Raw genomic sequence first — 18,659 nt, 5'->3', positions numbered from 1 at the left:
TGCATTTAATTGGACTCATGAATCATCAGAAAAAATTGCCTGTTGGTTATCCAACAGATTAATGTTTGCCTTTACACACCTTTGACCATATTCAAAGGCAAACACAGAGATCTTTGTTGACGAGTGACGTTTGGTTAGCCTCTATTTCTTTATCATCTGATAAGTCTATTGAGTTAGGATAATATCCTGGATTACGCTCTGTTAACTCTGTTAGACACCTATTGAAGGCTGCAGCATTGCGTGGAATAGAAGATTTGATATCTGTCAATGCCCCGACGTCTAACTTGATTTGAATTACAGTATGTTACTTTGTTAACTGGTGTACCATCTACAGTTTTTAACCAGCTCTTTTGTAAGTGCTTCCCCTCACAGGTTAAATTTACAGGTTTTAATAACCATTTTCCTCTTAGATTTCTTTTTGATAGACTGTTTTTAGTTGGGGGGTTTTCACCTGTTTCCTGTATATTTGCCCTTTCAGAGTGTTTAGAATGGTGGATAAAGTTTGTAATTTGTAACCAGTTTAAGCTTGATGTAGCTTGATGTGCGGTCGGTCTAGGATTGATCCTGTTGGTGGACCCTTTGGGCTATTTCTCATTTCATCCAGTGCACCAGGACTGGCATATTAAAGACCGTGTTATGTGATATCCTGTCTGTGTGATGGCACATATAAAAGATACTAATGGAAAAAATGTACCAGGTTTCCTCTTTAAATCTATATGTCAAAATTACCAAATGTTTGACATTCAGTAGCCAATCATTATTAAATCAATGTGCTCTAGTGATGTTGTTAAACAAAACAAACTTTAACTTTGCAACCAGTTCCTTTCTGAAAGTTTACTGTCATGGTACATTTTACAGACAATATTTAAATATTTTAATGACAATTTGTGATCATGTCTCGTGTAAGTGTTTGTTCTTACAGATTAATTTTGCCTTTATGATGTTTGCACTTAAAAATCGATTTTTTATGATCAAGAATGAGATGGAAATTCTAATTAGTTTCTTATGATCTGCAGGGTACAATATTGTGAGTAACACTCATTTATGTGAGCAAAATTCTTCTATGGGGATGAAAATTTACAAAAATCTTGTCTTTTGCTGAGTGGATTATTTTGTCAACACCTGGCTGTTATTGTGACATACATGTAAATCTTATTCTACAATATCAGTCAGATGGTACAATAACTGGCAATCAAAATTATAACAAGTAGTGAGCAACAATCCCAAGTTGGCTAGTGATTGTTTTCAATTCATTTACCAGCCAATTGGCGAGTCAAATGTAAAGTCCTGCTTTTAATTGTGCCCTGATCAGGTTTTAATATTTGGGGTTGTGACTTTTACCATAAAACTGTTTTCCAGTAATTCAGCAGCTCAAAATGAGGCCAGTGTCAATGGTTAGGGTGTCTGCCAGAGGGTAATGGAGAGTAAAATTAAGTACCCCAAAATCTTGGAAATTAATTAATATATTTTTCAGGGGTCTAATTCACAAAGGTCTCTTAGGCTCTGCTAAACAACAAAGCATCCTCTTTGCAAGTCTTTTAGCATTGCAACCGGCCTCGGTGGCGTCGTGGTTAGGCTATCGGTCAACAGGCTGGTAGGTACTGGGTTCGGATCCCAGTCGAGGCATGGGATTTTTAATCCAGATACCGACTCCAAACCCTGAGTGAGTGCTCCGCAAGGCTCAATGGGTAGGTGTAAACCACTTGCACCGACCAGTGATCCATAACTGGTTCAACAAAGGCCATGGTTTGTGCTATCCTGCCTGTGGGGAAGCACTAATAGAAGATCCCTTGCTGCTAATCGGAAAGAGTAGCCCATGTAGTGGCGACAGCGGGTTTCCTCTCAAAATCTGTGTGGTCCTTAACCATATGTCTGACGCCATATAACCATAAGTAAAATGTGTTGAGTGTGTCATAAATAAAACATTTCTTTCTTTCTTTTTAGCATTGCACTGCGAGATTGCAAAGTTGCGAGAGTTTAGTCAATTAGGCCCCAGATTTTTTAGACAGATGATAGTAAAAGAACTGTTTAAAATTAGTAAAAGCACATGAAATGCAGTGTCCAATTTCAAAAGATTTCATACCCATAACCACCTAGTAAGGGCACTTACTATGACCTATTTTGTTTTTATTACATACCATCAAATTATTTTCTGGCAGAATAAAGCCTGATGGTATGTTAGTTTACACACAATACTAGGATTATACCATAGGCTGAAGAATACAACAGTGGTACAGAACTAGACACAATGACCTCTTCTGTATGTCTTAGTAACAAAAACATATTTCCATTATTGGGGTTTTAAACAGTAGTATGATATTGCTAAGATCATGTTAGTGCATATTTGATTTGAATTATGATCGTATCACAGTTTTTAAATTTTTGTGGCTTGACACTTGTATTTTCAATTACAAATTGGACGTCTGATATTACAGTCAGCAGATTACAGCACCGAGCTTTCCAGGGAAAACTAAACCCTTTTTTTTTATTTGCTTGATTTTTTTTTTTTTTTTTTTTTTTTTTTTTCTTTAATCCACAGAGAATATCTTGAAAGTAAGCCACAAGGTTTTTAACATTTATAAATACTCGAGTTGCATTAATGCATTGCATCCATTACCAGCATAAACCTAAAAAGCCAGGAAATTTATTAGATAAAAACTGATAATTAATGGTATATTATATATTTTCCTTTCAGTTTGAGTTTCATGTTATGCTGGGCAATACCATGCAATTTAAAACCCAGCTAGTTAGATGAAGCTTACTGCAGGCATATTATACTGCAATGTTTCTTAAAATTCATCTATGTTACTTCATAATACCTGTTCCTAAAAGCCACAGTTTCTAAATCCCTTTTAAGAGGTTATTATTCTTATTTGTGTTTGTGACATTGATGCAAGCATTATTTGCTTTTATTCTTTTTCACATTTGACAATCAGTTGGTGGAAAATTGCCAGTATTCTTTATAAACTGTGTGTATCTATATTTTCTTTCATGGTAATTTATTGATATATACATATATATAACAGTCACAGGTTATATAACATTTTGTTCACGTGATTTTATTCTAAATTTCTGACAGTTATACATAAATGAATTCTGCCACTGAAATGAAAAGTATCAATCCCTGTAGGTTCTCCCATTGGGCTATTTCTCATTCCGGCCATTCCTCTTATGTTCTATCCTGTCTGTGAGATACTGCATATAAAAGATCACTTACTGCTATCGGAAAGAGTAGCCCATGGTGTCGTGGCAGCAGGTTTCTTCTCTCATTATCTACTGGCCTTGGTGGCGTCATGGTTAGGCCATCAGTCTACAGGCTGGTAGGTACTGGGTTCGAATCCCAGTCGAGGCATGGGATTTTTAATCCAGATACTGACTCCAAACCCTGAGAGAGTGCTCCGCAAGGCTCGGTGGGTAGGTGTAAACCACTTGCACCGACCAGTGATCCATAACTGGTTCAACAAAGGCCATGGTTTGTGCTATCCTGCCTGTGGTAAGCGCAAATAAAAGATCCCTTGCTGCCTGTCGTAAAAGAGTAGCCTATGTGGCGACAGTGGGTTTCCTCTAAAAACAGTGTCAGAATGACCATATGTTTGACGTCCAATAGCCGATGATAAGATAAAAAATCAATGTGCTCTAGTGGTGTCGTTAAATAAAACAAACTTTACTTCTTTTACTCTCATTATCTGTGTAATCCTTAACCATATGTCTGACAGCATATAACCAGGGCTAGCTCTGCCACTTGCCAAATTAACCAATTGCGAATTTTAAACACAGCTGGTGAATTTTATTTTAATTTAGCAAAAGAATTTCTTGTATTGATTGATATTTTGGTGAAAATAATGGTGGGTTTCTGCAAGTTTTAAAATTTAATAGATAATTTGGCAAAATGTTCTATACACCCAGAGCTAGCCCTGTATAACCGTAATTAAAATATGTTGAGCACATTGTAAAATAAAACATTCTTTCCACCTGCCTTTTTTCAAAATTAAAAACAATTCATGTGATTGCATACAAGACAATACAAATAATACAGTTAATATTAACATCAATGTCCTTTTACATGGATCCACCTTCCGTAATGATGTCATTTTCTACCTTGTTATGCGAAAGTTTATGAGAAAGTTTGTAATTATATACAGTTAAACACTGTTATCTTGACCTCTGTTGTCTCATTAGTCCAGGATATGGCATAATTTTCATAAAACACTGCTGTGTTTATCTCCACCTACCATACCATTGGTTTCACCCATCATTATCTGAGCTGCCTGCTTCAACCCACTGTTACTTCAAGGTATTTGATTTGGTGTCTTTAACATGGAGATAATGAGGTGTTTTTTTTAATAAGTCCACTGTTCGTGTTACATGCGTATATAATTTTTGGTTAGTATAGTAGCCCAGTGGTAAAACATTTTATCTGGACCAGTATGGGTGCAGGGATCGAAATGAGTTGAGAATGGTCGTTCAGGTTACCACATGTCAAGAAAGTCGAGAATGGTACTTTGTTCTCCAAGTTTTTGTTACAAAACTGAAACTACAGCAACTAAATTTTGATCATCTGTGTGTTAGTTAGATACATGTACACATACAGTGAGATGAATGTTTGGTCTTTAAGGCTATGAACCCTGCTACAGGTGATGTATTAAAAAAGAAAAGAAAAGCAAAACAAAAAGCAAAAAAAAAGCTGACCTATCCTAATTCCAGAAACACATACATTTTTTAAAAGGCCTAATTATGATACCCTGTATTAGTTATAGCCCCTGCAGTTATGACTTGTTGAACATGCCATTCATAAAGCCCATTCAGGTGAAGCTGCCTGTCGAGGGTATAGTCATTGAAATCAGAACAGAACCCTCTTGTGTTCATACCTTCTAGTTTAAAATACCTTAAATTCTCTAATTATTGCTTCATGATCTATTAATACATACTCATATAAGTTCAGTATAAACTAACATACTTGTACATGTGCTGTATTGAAGCATTTGTGGTTGCTAGTTATTTAATGAAGATTGTTGTGGATTGTCTGTAGTACACATATAATGACTATACCGCCCCCACATACATACTTACACACTCACACACATGCTATTGTTAGCCTCATTTGATATTTTTTGTGACACTCCCAAACACTGATGATATTAAAGGGATTATGCTGAGTTTCTGTTTATTCCCCCCCAACAAATTAAATATATATCCTGCTTTTTGCTGGGTGTTTTAAAGGCAGACCTTAGTTTTAACCCGTTAAAAAATGGACACTAAGTTTAGTTAATTTACAGACTTGTAATTCCAGGGATGTGAGAGCTACACGGAAACACGTGAAAGTGCTTTTCCATTTCTTCTAAAAAAACAAACACATGATGTTCAATACTGTTGACCACACAAGGTTTATTTGCATGTTTTCACATGATGTGTGCCATATATTATAAGTTATAACCAGTTTAGATTTGTTAGCATTGAATGCAACTTTTGGCAGTTCCAGGAGTTGCAAACAACACAGACCTGTCATACCCTCGCGGATACTGCGGGAGACTCCCAGTATTTGATCAAGTCTCCCGCGGGAAAAACGTTTCTCCCGGGAAATCGTTATTTTCTAAGCATAAAAAAAATTCAAGCTACCGTGGCTGTGTATTGACATTCAGTGTTGCCATATATAAAACTATCCAATTTAGTCCTAATAACACCTCCGACTCGTAAAATGTCTTCCCACTGGATTACATAACACAAAGTTCTATGGCTGGAAGTGCTAGAGTTGACAGCAAACGCATGCATCAAATGCACACGATGTCAAAATCACATGTCAAAGGAAGACGACAGAAATTAGCTGTATAAACAATACTTGTATCAATTAGATTTGTAGGTTTGTGCAGTAAAATGTTAGTAACAAGAGTACACTTCAAGGGATTATTTTCCTACGATTAAAGCCGCACACCCTAGTTCCATCCAGCGAAAATAAATTATAATTTGGTTAATCTACAAACCTGTAACACACTTAGATCACGTTTTTATCAAATAGAGTGAAAAAGCAGGTTTTATATCGATAAATACCATGGGAATCCCAATGTCCCAATTGCTTGAAATAATTTTGAAAGTTTGTATTCTGATGTCACCGGTAGATGTCGCTCGAAACACAACAATGCCTACGTCACGACAAATTTCACAGACTTGGGGTGCGTTCTTCTCCTGGACATGTTCCAACTGTTCTGTCCTGGTTGTATCCCCTCTCCAGATATCGTAGGACTTAGCAAAATTATTGGTTAAGGGTTTGTAACGTTTTGTATTGAGATACTTACTTGTCTGAACTTTATTGTTACTGAAAATGTTCACGAACTGTGAAGAAAAATCTCACAAATGAACAACAACAAATCGGATGTTGATTGCACGAACCGTGCACGAGAAAACAAACCGAACCAAAATGATAACGGTCACGTGGTATACCAACGTCTGTGACATTGAAATGGAAATATCCCGTCTAAAAATAGATTAGACCTTGTCTGCTCAACGTTTTTTTCTCAAACGTGCATCCGTTTTTCAGAAATACGAAAAATGCATTTTGTGGTATTACAAACACCAGGATTACCAGGATTACCAAAAAAACACTTCAGGTGAATGGAAATGTATATTCTAAATAATAAACGGTAAGTAAAGTGCAATTTTATTTGTGAAAAAATGGGTTTAATAGTGAAAAACAATGCTGTAATGGTTAACAACTAGCTGTAACTAGGGTGTGTCCCTTTAATAAATCTTGTGTTTGACATAACGTTACTCATGGAAATAGGTAAAATTCCGGTATATTTCACACGATGTCAGTAATGAGCTTTTATGTATGATTAGTGGAAATACAATGTTTATTGCATGGTTATGGTGATTTTAAATAAGTACCACACCACTGTACCTTATTGTAGTAAAACCAGAATATTAATTTATAAGATTTAGGCCTTTATAAATTTGTCTTGGGTCTACTTTTTACGAAACACAAATAACGATGATGCAACCTGTAACAGTGTAAGTGTAATACCGTAAATGTACTAATTAATGTTTAAATTTTTGGATAAAAGAGTTATTTTAAAAAATATGTATTAAATTATAATAATATTTAAAAATAATTAAAACAAAATTTAATATATATATAATTCTTTTTATTATTATTTTTTTTTAATGCTAATAACTAAGGTTAACAAGTATACATGACATTATGTAGTGTTAATATAACTTATTGTAGTACTGTTTAAAAAGTTGTGTTAAATCGTGTGCAGTTAAAAAATCTCCTGTTTTTTGACAAAATCTCCTGCTTTTTCAACACACACCTCCTGCTTTCTCTTGACTAAAGGTTGACAGGTCTGAAACAACAATTTTTCTTCAGAGGCCCTTGAGTGGCACCTGGACCCTAGCCGCAGTAAGCTTTTTTGTTCCAGCCCCTTTCACATCCCTGTAATTCATTTGGATAAAGTTACAGTAGAGTGAAAGAAGAGTCTGTGATGTTAAAACAGGAAATACCCTTTAAAATAGACTAGAACTCGAATCAATAAACCGCTACTTGTCAGACACACGTGCATTTTTTAAAATATGAAAAATGCTATTTTTGGCACTAGAAACACCAGGATAACCAGAAACACTTTGGTTTTATGGAAATGGATGATCTAAAGAATAAAATATAAGTAATGTTTGATTTTAGTGATCATAAACGGCTGTAATGGTGAAAATATGCTGTAGTATTTAAAAACTAGGGTCTGTCTCTTTAAGAAACACTATATTCCCGTAACATGTGTTAAATATAAAGCATAATACAGATAAATACACTTGGGATGACCTTTGGCCAAAGTATTTCAAATTTCATTTGGCTGTTTGAAGAAATAATAAACTCATATGTATGAAATTATTTTAAAGAAAAATCAATATTGAGATACCATGTCTATAGTAAAGTTTGTTTTATTTAACGACGCCGCTAGAGCACATTGATTTTTTATCTTATCATCGGCTATTGGACGTCAAACATATGGTCATTCTGACACTGTTTTTAGAGGAAACCCGCTGTCGCCACATAGGCTACTCTTCTTTACGACAGGCAGCAAGGGATCTTTTATTTGCGCTTCCCACAGGCAGGATAGCACAAACCATGGCCTTTGTTGAACCAGTTATGGATGACTGGTCGGTGCAAGTGGTTTACACCTACCCATTGAGCCTTGCGGAGCACTCACTCAGGGTTTGGAGTCGGTATCTCGATTAAAAATCCCATGCCTCGACTGGGATCCGAACCCAGTACCTACCAGCCTGTAGACCGATGGCCTGCCACGACGCCACCGAGGCCGGTCCATGTCTATAGAGACATTCATATTCAAAACAAGAAAATATAAGTAAATTTATTGTAATTTTAATAATGTCAAAATATTTTATTTGCTAAAAACCTTTTAAAATTAATGGCTACAAACTTGGCATAATCCTTTTAATGGATTTTTTAATGATTTACGGTATACATGTACTTTATTTATTGTGAGGCAGCAATGAACCCAGCTGTGCTTTTATTATGCAAGATACAGTTCAGTTACAATATGCTGACAAATTTGGGACAGTCAAAAATATGCTTACAGAGAATTACCATAAGCGATTATGCGTCGACTAAAATTCAGTACACATATTCACGTATTAAACATTTATTAGCCAGCCAAAGAATGCTAAAAAAGATAGGGGAAGGGAAATTTAATATGTGCCTATATATCCACTAAGGGTACAGGCATGTCCATCCTGGGCATGAATTATGATTTGTGAATGAATTAATGAATATTTAAGAAACCCCAGCATAAAGAATACATACTATAGGCTGTTGGGTGTCAAACAGAATGTTTATTTGTAGCAGAAACCCTGTGTAGGACAGAATAAGTAGGTATATTGTTGTGAAAGGTTAAATAAGCTTTTAGCCGATCAGTCATAGGTTGGTGTTAAGATAACATCTGTTATTTGTTCAGGCATTGTGGACGATTTTGTAGCTAGTTTAAAGAATGCTTCTAGCAGGACTACAATCAGTCAAATACAGGTAACACTAGTTTTCAACCGGCCTCGGTGGTGTTGTGGTTAAGCCATCAGACATAAGGCTGGTAGTTCGTAGCCTGGTACCGGCTCTTACCCAGAGTGAGTTTTAACGACTCAGTGAGTAGGTGTAAGACCACTACACTATCTTCTCTCTCACTAACCACTAACAACTAACCCACTGTCCTAGACAGACAGCCCAAATAGCTGAGGTGTATGGCCAGGACAGTGTGCTTAAACCTTAATTGGATATAAGCATGAAAATAAGTTGAAATGAAAATTAAACCAGTTTTCATTGATACAAAAAGTTAGACTAGGATGGGAACACAGGATTCTGTTAACATTAATTACCTATGGTATGTGCTGTTCTTTCTCCTAAAAAGACCCCTCACTACTTGAGCATTGTTACAACAGACTGCATGTACATACATGATGACCCAGTTTCTGATATCTCATTTATTTAGCACAAATGTGTTATTGCTATGATATCATATTTAAACCTTGTTGGATGTAGGCATGAAAATATGATGATGATGATTGGTGGTGGTGGTGGTGGTTCATCATCATCATCATCATCATCATCAACAACATCAACATCATCTTCATTATTATTATTACCACCACCACCACCCTCCTCGTAATCACCACCACCACCACTACCCTCGTAATCACCACCACCACCACCACCACCACCACCACCACCACCACCACCTTCCTCGTAATCACCACCACCACCACCCTCGTAATCACCACCACCACCACCATGATCATCATCATCAGTACTATACCATCATCATCAGTACTACCACCATCATCACAACCAAATTATTTGGTAGTAGGTTTTGTGAGCATGCAATTCAAGGTTTAATGATTATGTTTCACAAGACAGAATGAATAAATATTTTTAGGTATTATCCAACTTTGCAACTGGCCCTTTAAACAAACTTTTTACAGTCATACAAGATAAGCGGTTTTGGGATTGGTCAATAGACAGAAGCAAGACTTCTTCCTATATACATATTTTGTGCATATACTGAATTATACCAGCCTAAGTGGTGTAGTGGTTAAACCATTAGGCTTAAGGCTTGTAAGTACTGGGTTCACATCTCAGTATAGGCTCCTATTTGTGGTAAGTTTAAGTTTATGTGGAGGTAAAAAATCACTACACTGAAATCTGTCTCACTAACCACAAACAACTGACCACTTACCCACTATCCTGGACTGACAGATCAGATAGCTGAAGTGTGCACCCAGGACAGTGTGGTTGAACCGTAATTGGATATAAGCATGGAAATACATTAAAATGAAATGCAGACAGAAATATGAATAATTTAAATGTCCAAATTGCTAAGATCACTGATCTTGTTTATGGGCCCTCTGTCTTTAATAACTGGCATCGGTGGAATCGTGGTAAAGCCATCGGACTATAGGCTGGTAGGTACTGGGTTCGCAGCCCGGTACCGGCTCCAACCCAGAGTGTGTTCTTAAGGGCTCAATGGACTCTTCTTTCTCACTAACCACTAACCAACTAACAAGTAACCCACTGTCCTGGACAGACAGCCCAGATAGCTAAGGTGTGTGTCCAGGACAGCGTGCTTGAACCTTAATTGGATATATAAGCACAAAAATAAGTTGAAATGAAAAGTCTTTAATAACAGTAATTCTGCTTGGTGTTTAATGTGAGTTTTACTGTTATATGGGAGGCATTATTATTACTGTAAATGGGAGTTAAATTAGCACCAATAATCATATAACTGGTGTGTTTTTCTTATCGTATTGATCAGAAAAGACTCAATTTGAAAGGATGTATTTTTTCTGTTACACATGATTGACCCATCACAAGAGAGCAGTCTTCAGTAGACCAGTTAATATAGATTAGCTTGTATGTGACACCTTGATACCTGGGTATGCACCCATCACAACAAAGCTACATTTAGGAGAACCAGTTGTTACATTCTACCTCGTATATCACACTTTGATACCTGGGTATGCACCCATCACAACAAAGGTACAGCTACTAGACTAGTTGTTACATACTAACTTGTATGTCACACTTTGATGTCTGGGCATGCACCATGTGCAGTTGACACAGGCCTGGCTACAATATGTGCTACTTTTCATTCTCACCGAAAGATTTAAGTGCCGAGAAAACACAGCAATTAGCTTTTGTAAACTTGATAAGGAAAACTGACTCAACTTACCAAGATTAATGGAATAGAAATTGATATCACACCTTTGATCAGAGGGCGAACTGGTTTGTCAGTTAGCCCCTTCACCTGTAGAGCATACACTATAGTAATTGGGATATTTCTTTTTTGCAATTAATACATGCATGTAGTCTGTGTGATTTAAACATTCATAGAAATTGTCAGCTGAAAGATTTATTTGCATCAGAGCTGCTAGTGGTTTATAACGTGTGGTACGGCCAAGCCTGCATACTAGCAGCTGATCCCAGGTATTCGCAGGTAACTGTAGGTGTAGTGTGGCTGGCTTCACCCAGCTGTTGACGGACGGGCCACTTGTTTTGTGTGGTGTGAACCGCGCCAGTTCAGCTCCTCTGTACGGTGACACAAAACCGTGTGTGTGTGTACGGGATCTTGTGTGAGTTACCTGGAACAGACTGTGTTTTACCTGGAGCTACCTTCGAGTTACCTCGGATTACCTGGATGGATGTTTGGTTTATATATCCATGCAGCTCTTCCTCTTTTTTTTTTTTCCCCAATGGTTTTTTGTTAACATGTGTTCTTGGAATTTATTCTTCTTTGAGGCTGTGGATTATTGGATTATGGGATAGTCTAGGCGTAAGGAATTGAACACAGAAGACAAGCTGGTTTGTTGTTTATATACATACACGTGTATATATATATATATAAATATCAAGTTATAAGTTTATTCTCCACATTAAAGAACTTTTATACATGAACATGAACATTGATCACAATTACACAAATCTATCATTAATTTATCCCAATTATCCTGTTTTGCCTTTCGTTATACTTTGTTTTTAATTGTAAATAGTAAATGAAATTCCTTCAACATGGTATACTAAATATGTGTTTGGAAAAGTCCAAAAGGTTGACTGTAAACTGAATTTGATTTGCTTGTACCATATTAGTTCAACGCTTGGTAATTCATCTTACACAAACTACTTCTAGCCTGAACAACTTTTAGAGTCTTCGCAGTTGCTTAATGCCTCTTACTCAGAATATGAATTTCTTGGACTAAATTAAACAAACAAACAAACAAAATCAGTTGAAGATCTTTAGGAATCTCTCTAATTGAGAGTGATCCTTGTGGCAGAATTCTTGGCTGTCTTGGATTATCTTCAGTTCTGTTGAGTTGAGTGGTGTGAAAAGAAATGATGACCAAATGCTAGTGCTGCGGTGTCATCAGTTCACTGAGAGAGAATCCGAGTCCAGTTGCTGGAGGTGTCCTGGGCATGACTTGTGATGTACGCTCGCCGATGGTCGTCGGTTGTGGAGCTGCCCGTAACCTCGAAACACACCTGCAGGTGCAGCTTGCTCCAGGGCCAGAGTCTGGGCACCTACTACGATGAATCGCAGGTGGACGACTTGGAATCACTGGACTCCTGCACCTACTCTACTTCTTCAGACGAACTGACCATTTCAACCGTTTTTGAGGTAGGCATTCAGGGATTGATCCAGGATTTTTAACCAAGTCTGATGAGATTGGTAAAATTAGTGCTATTTAGTCATAATTGGGATATTTTTTCAGGCCACTGAATGATGCTATACAGAACAGACCTGAGGAATTTTTAGCTTAGAAATTTGGAATTTTCAGTGCCATTTTCTTTTGGGAAGGATCCTATGTTCAGACCCACAGAACGCCCTGATAAATCCCTGGCATTACTACATTCTCATGGTTTTCCATAAGAGTGATTAATACAGCATATATTCTCCATAATCTTGTAAAAAAAAAAAAAAAAAAAAAAAATATTAATTCAACAAGCATAAGTGATAATATTGTTGGTAGTTCAGTGCCATGCTGGTGAAGTTGATAATTGTTTTGATGGTCTGATCATCTTGGATGTAACTTTTTACAACTGTTTACACAGTATTTTATTAGTTCCTTACCAATCCGGCTGGAGGGGACTGTAGGCTTTGTGTCCATCCATCTGTCTGCCAGTCTGTCAGTTGTCCCAAATATCGTTTTCCAGACTTTTTTTTTTTTTTTTTTTTACAATGCCTCAAGATATTAAGCTGAAATTTTGTTTATAGCTTTATCACATAGGGTTATAGATGGCTTTATGGGGATTGGCCCATTTTTGAATGAGTTATGACCTTTGAATTTAGGAGATATGAAAATTGATTTGGTTTGGTAGGGGATGTATTGCTTTAGCAGTACTCAAAATTTTAGAATTTTGTTTTTTATATTTACCTTTGACATAACACAATCAATATATTTAATGTGTTTGGGTTTCATTAATTTGTTACTGGTTTAAACAGAAAAAAAGAGAAGAATTATTCTGCATCAAGTTTGTTGCAGGTACAGTTTTACTTAGTTTATTAGCTTGCTTGTATCATTGTGGAAGGGTCAATCAATACAGTAAAGTACACTATACGTATGCGTGTATATGTGCATACAAACTCACACAAACATGTACATATAGTATTGACTGCAGAATGTCTTCTTATATGTGAACTGGTTATACTTGTTGATGGACATTGAAAAGATTAATGTGGGCAGTTACAGAGTTGGTGTACTAACAAACTTGGCATATTTGTTATATCCATGTAGCTGTAAGCAACAACAGGTCTCTGGGTTTCACAGAAATGATTATTTCTGGTAGTGTGTCAGCAACATCACGGAATTGAAAATACCCATTATAACAAAAAAAAAGTGTTTTGATTGTTAATCACTGGTTATTGAATGTCAAACATTTGGTAACTTTGACATATTGTCTAAGAAAGAAAACCCGCAACATTTTTTTCAACTTAGCAAGAATAACACATACCACAGCCTTTGATTTACCACTCGTGGTGCATTGGCTTGACCAAGAAATAGCCCAATGGGCCCATCGACGGGGATCGATCCCAGTACCCATTATTATGTAACGTAATCCAGTATTACCATCATTACCAAAACCCCCCCAGTTTCTGATTGGTTCCAATAATCACATGGCATGGAAGTGAAAAACTGGTTGTTCATGAAATTTGAAATCCTGCAGGACTCTGTGTTCACTTTCATCATCCACCTGTCCTACAGGACAAATGCCTTCCAGTTTAACATGTCCCATCTAAATTACACTTCTCCCACCAGATGTTTGTGTTGAAAGAGCCTGAGCAATACACAAGTTGTCTGTTGTTACACAGCACTCAATTAACACAAAACTATTGAAACACATCACCGGCCTTGGTGACGCAGTGGTTAAGCCATCAGACTACAGGCTGGTAGCTACAGGGTTCGCATCCCGGTACCGGGTCCAACCCAGAGCAAGTTCTTACGGGCTCAGAGGGTAGGTGTAAAGCCACTGCATCCTCTTCTCTATCACTAACCACCAACCAACTAACAGCTAACCCACTGTCTTGGACAGACATCCCAGATAGCTGAGGTGTGTGCCCAGGATAGCGTGCTTGAACCTTAATTGGATATAAGCACGAAAATAAGTTGAATGAATGTAACACGTCACAACATAAGATTAATGATTAAATCATTGTTTTGTCAATATTACTGTAATTTTCAGTTGAGTTGTTATGTCGACGAAGTTGTTAGAGCTACACCCAAAACTGCTTGTCCCGAGCAAGTGGAAAACCCTTAAAGTAGAGTCCTGACCTGAACCCTGTAACACCCCCCCCTTCCTAAACCCCCCAACCCCCCAAAAACCCCAGAGAAACTGGTTGTTCATGAAATTTGAAATCCTGCAGAACTCTGTGTTCACTTTCATCATCCACCCGTCCTACAGGACAAATGCCTTCCAGTTTATGAACATTTAATTATCTTTTTTTAACTACATGTAGTTACACCTATATTCGATAATGTTTGTCCATTCATAATACACTAGCAATAATAGCATGTGATTTCCTCATTCATGCTGTTCTCTGGTATAATGCACAGTTTCTACATTTACAAATTATAACCAATCCCAGCCGAACGTAATTCCTGCAGTCATTGTAAATGAAGGCTCCTGTTGATTTGGATTATGTGTTGAGTTTTAAAAGGTATTTTTGAAGGTCAAGGTGATAATGGATGTATATATTTATTAAGTACATTGCTAATAATTCTAATATTAGTATATGATTATTATATTTAATTTTAAGTAAAAAAACCAACCGAACATGGCATGTGATAAATGCATGAACAGAAACTACAGCTTTGTGTTAAACTGGAAATATTGTGTTCACCTTTTAACCTACTGTAAACTTATAAACCAATGAATATTTTGTCAAAACAATATTTTGTTTACAGCATAATAAAATCTTTTGTCAGGAAACATTTCAAATCATCACTTGGTATCATGTGTTCCACACAAACCATGCTATCAAAGGTTTCTTCTTTACCGCCCTCTTTTATTCTTTTTTTTTTTTCTTTTTTTTTTAAAACCATTTATAATTACAATGTAAGTCGATAGGTGACAAGCTGTGAGATGCTTTTGAAAACCACTCGGGCACTGATAATATCTAATACCTGATATATGCCAGCTTTTCATAACCAGAAATTATAAAACTAGCCACATGTAGGTGTCACTGACATGATTCCAACTGGACCATGCAGTGCTAAACAAACAAGCTTTTTCACACTTAAAATACACCAACACCAACATACCCAGAAATAGATCAATTATATCAGAGGTGTAAAGTGATAGAAAAGATTCCACCTATTAGGTGTTCTTGGTATGAAGACATTGATATCTGGGTATTCTGTTTGATATTCATGATGTTATGAACACATCAGTGCACAGTTGTGCAAATCGAAAGACCTGTGAACGACTTCCTGCACAATGTATACAGAGATGGTATGATTAGCAGACTGTATAGAGATCAAACATGCATAAATAAATCGTCCATTAATACAAGTATTTCACATCTTGTGTGTAGTATGTATTATATGTGCAATAATGGGACAAACTTGACTGAAGACCTTCATTTGCATAAACATTTTAATTCATGTACCAGTCCCCATTCCTACACATTCCTCAAGTTATGGCTTAATTATATTGTTTGACATCTCTTTAAAAAAGCACCACGACTGGTATATCAAAGGCCATGGTATGTGCTATCCTGTCTGTGTGATGTGCATATAAAAGATCCCTAGCTACAAATGGAAAAATGTAGCAGGTTTCCTTTCTGTGACTGTGTCTAACTGACCTTATGTTTGACATCCAATAGCTGATGATTAATAAATCAATGTGCTCTAATAGTATTGTTAAACAAAAAAACCTTTATTTATTAACTTTTTAAAAGAGAGGCAGAACAAAATAATTCTACACTATGAACTGAAATATATGACATACACATGTACATGATGATTATATGACACATGAAATAGTTTGTATCATAAAACTACATTGTGTACCTGGTGCATAGGCATAGATTAATCTTTAATAAGGATAAGAAACTGACATAAACGTCTTGCAAAGTCAGTCCTTAAAAGAATGTCCAAGAATTTTTTGACTTACTAATCAATAACAAAAAAACGTAAACCAACTTTATGTAAATCAGCTAAAATATAGTACCCATATCCCTCCCCCCCACCTCGGAACTGTTAAAAGTGCAAGTTTTGATTACTTTCAAAGCTGACATGGCATTGACTGTTGGAGCTGTGTATGCATCTTATGGAACCCCTGCTGGGTGATGATTGAGTAGATTTAGAATTCATGTAATTAGTAAAAGGGGTGTAGTAGCACATTAAACCTTAAAAAAGGTCAACATTATGTTATTGGTTATCCATGTGGACATGCCTGTTGGGTGGTAAATGAGAAAGATTGTGAAAACCCATTGGGGTGGAGAGTATTTAGGGGGTCTTAGTACAAATACAATAGCACTGAAGGACATCCCACCTCATAATCATGATGTTAGGGATCTTGTTCTGTCATCTGTGTAAATGTGAATAATGGAGAAAGTGTGATAGACAATTTTACACTGTAAGTGTGTAGGTACCTGTTATGTGTGTCTACTTCATTAAGAAGCAAGATCATTCAGTGCAGGTATATTTATACAAAACCTGTATTGACATAAAGGACAATAAAAAAAGCTACTAGCTGTGTGCTGTGATGTTTTTGATACGACTACTGAATACACAGTTAGTAACTTTTGCACTGTTAAGACCTTAACTCATATACAGCACTAAAAGTGTCATATTGTCGTCTTATTCTAACATAAATAATAATAATAAAAAATTAAACTGGCGTCTGAAAACTGAAACATAAAAATCTTTGTGAGCTAACTGGACTGGCTTTACAACCTTGACAACTGTTTGTAGATGGTGTAAGAAAATATGCTTCTATTCAACTGCAGTTTGGAGAGGGACGTGCATAACCCAGTAGTATAGAATACCTATCTGAGATGCAGTACATCATTGGCCTTGATGGATCCTTTGAAATTCCCTGCTCCTCTATCTCTGCAGACGAGCACAGGAAGGTGCCAGTGTACATATATTTTTAACATTCAAGGAGAACCTGGTTAATTGTAAACAGGTAGGATATTGAAAAATAAATGGGGCAACCGGCGAATTGTCCGGTAGTGCCCAAAACTTTAAAAAAAAAAAAAATCTCGGCCAATGGCCCATGACTCATATTCAAGGGTTAATGTGATATGTGCTGTCCTCTCTGTGGGAAAGTGCAAATAAAAGATTCCTAGGTTTTAGTTAGTGGGAGTAGCTTCCAATGTATGTGGTTGCAGTAGGTTTATTTTGTATCTGAAAAAAAAAGAATGTCAATCATACCATATGAACATTACATGCAAAATAGCCGTTGTTTCAAATGTTATGAGGTGTCCTTATATATTATTTTCTTACTGTAGCCACAGCTGAATGGCAGCAAGGGATCTTAATTTACACAAAAAGAGTAGAATATTTTGTATTGATGTTGATCATCAATTCATTTATATACATGTATATGTACCATCGTGTGACAACCAATGGCTAATATGTTTTTGTGCTGGGGTGTTGTTAAACATTCATTGCCAGTGATTGGAATAGTGGTAAAAACACCTGATATTGCTGAGGTCAATTGATCCTATGACCCATTGCCTGACTACTAATTGAATTACATCCTAGTGTAGTGCTTACACCATCAGACTTAAAGCTAATAGGTACTGGGTTCTTATCTCGGTACCCGATCCTGCGCAGAGCAAATTTTAATGACTCAGTGGGTAGGTGTAAGGCCACTACCCAAACAAAAATTGCAAGCTTAATAAATAGCTGGTAACAACCTTGCGGCAAGGTAGTAACTACCACGTTTCGAGCTAGTATTTAGAACCTTTTTACAACCTTGCCGCAAGCTTGCAACGAGCTTCTTGCAAGCTTGCGACAAGCTTCTTGCAAGCTTGCGACGAGCTTCTTGCAACCTTGCCGCAAGCTTGTTGCATGCTTGCGACGAGCTTCCTGCAAGCTTATTCAGTTTAAGCTAGTATTTGGAACCTTTTTACAACCTTGCCGCAAGCTTGTTGCAAGCTTGCGAC

The 18,659-nt window shown here is 36.7% G+C and overlaps 1 protein-coding gene across 2 annotated transcripts in view; it reads left to right on the top strand.

Annotated features, from left to right (window-relative positions):
* LOC121386404 (death-associated protein kinase 1-like) overlaps positions 1-18,659 on the top strand; it is a 182,544-nt gene that overhangs the window by 70,115 nt on the left and 93,770 nt on the right. Inside the window, exon 1 of one of the 2 annotated variants that reach the window (XM_041517300.1) lies at positions 11,047-12,662. The exons of the other annotated variant lie outside the window; for it this stretch is intronic. Coding sequence (XP_041373234.1) covers positions 12,471-12,662 — 192 coding nt within the window. The 5' untranslated portion in view covers positions 11,047-12,470. Of the gene's footprint in view, positions 1-11,046; positions 12,663-18,659 lie in introns of those variants that run through there. 2 annotated transcript variants of the gene reach the window in all.

The sequence above is a fragment of the Gigantopelta aegis genome, chromosome 2 (genome assembly GCF_016097555.1).
Source record: "Gigantopelta aegis isolate Gae_Host chromosome 2, Gae_host_genome, whole genome shotgun sequence".
In the NCBI taxonomy this organism is placed as follows: Eukaryota; Metazoa; Mollusca; class Gastropoda; order Neomphalida; family Peltospiridae; genus Gigantopelta; species Gigantopelta aegis.
The sequence above is the reverse complement of the archived record's forward strand: the minus strand, read 5'-3'. Positions and strand labels throughout refer to the sequence as shown.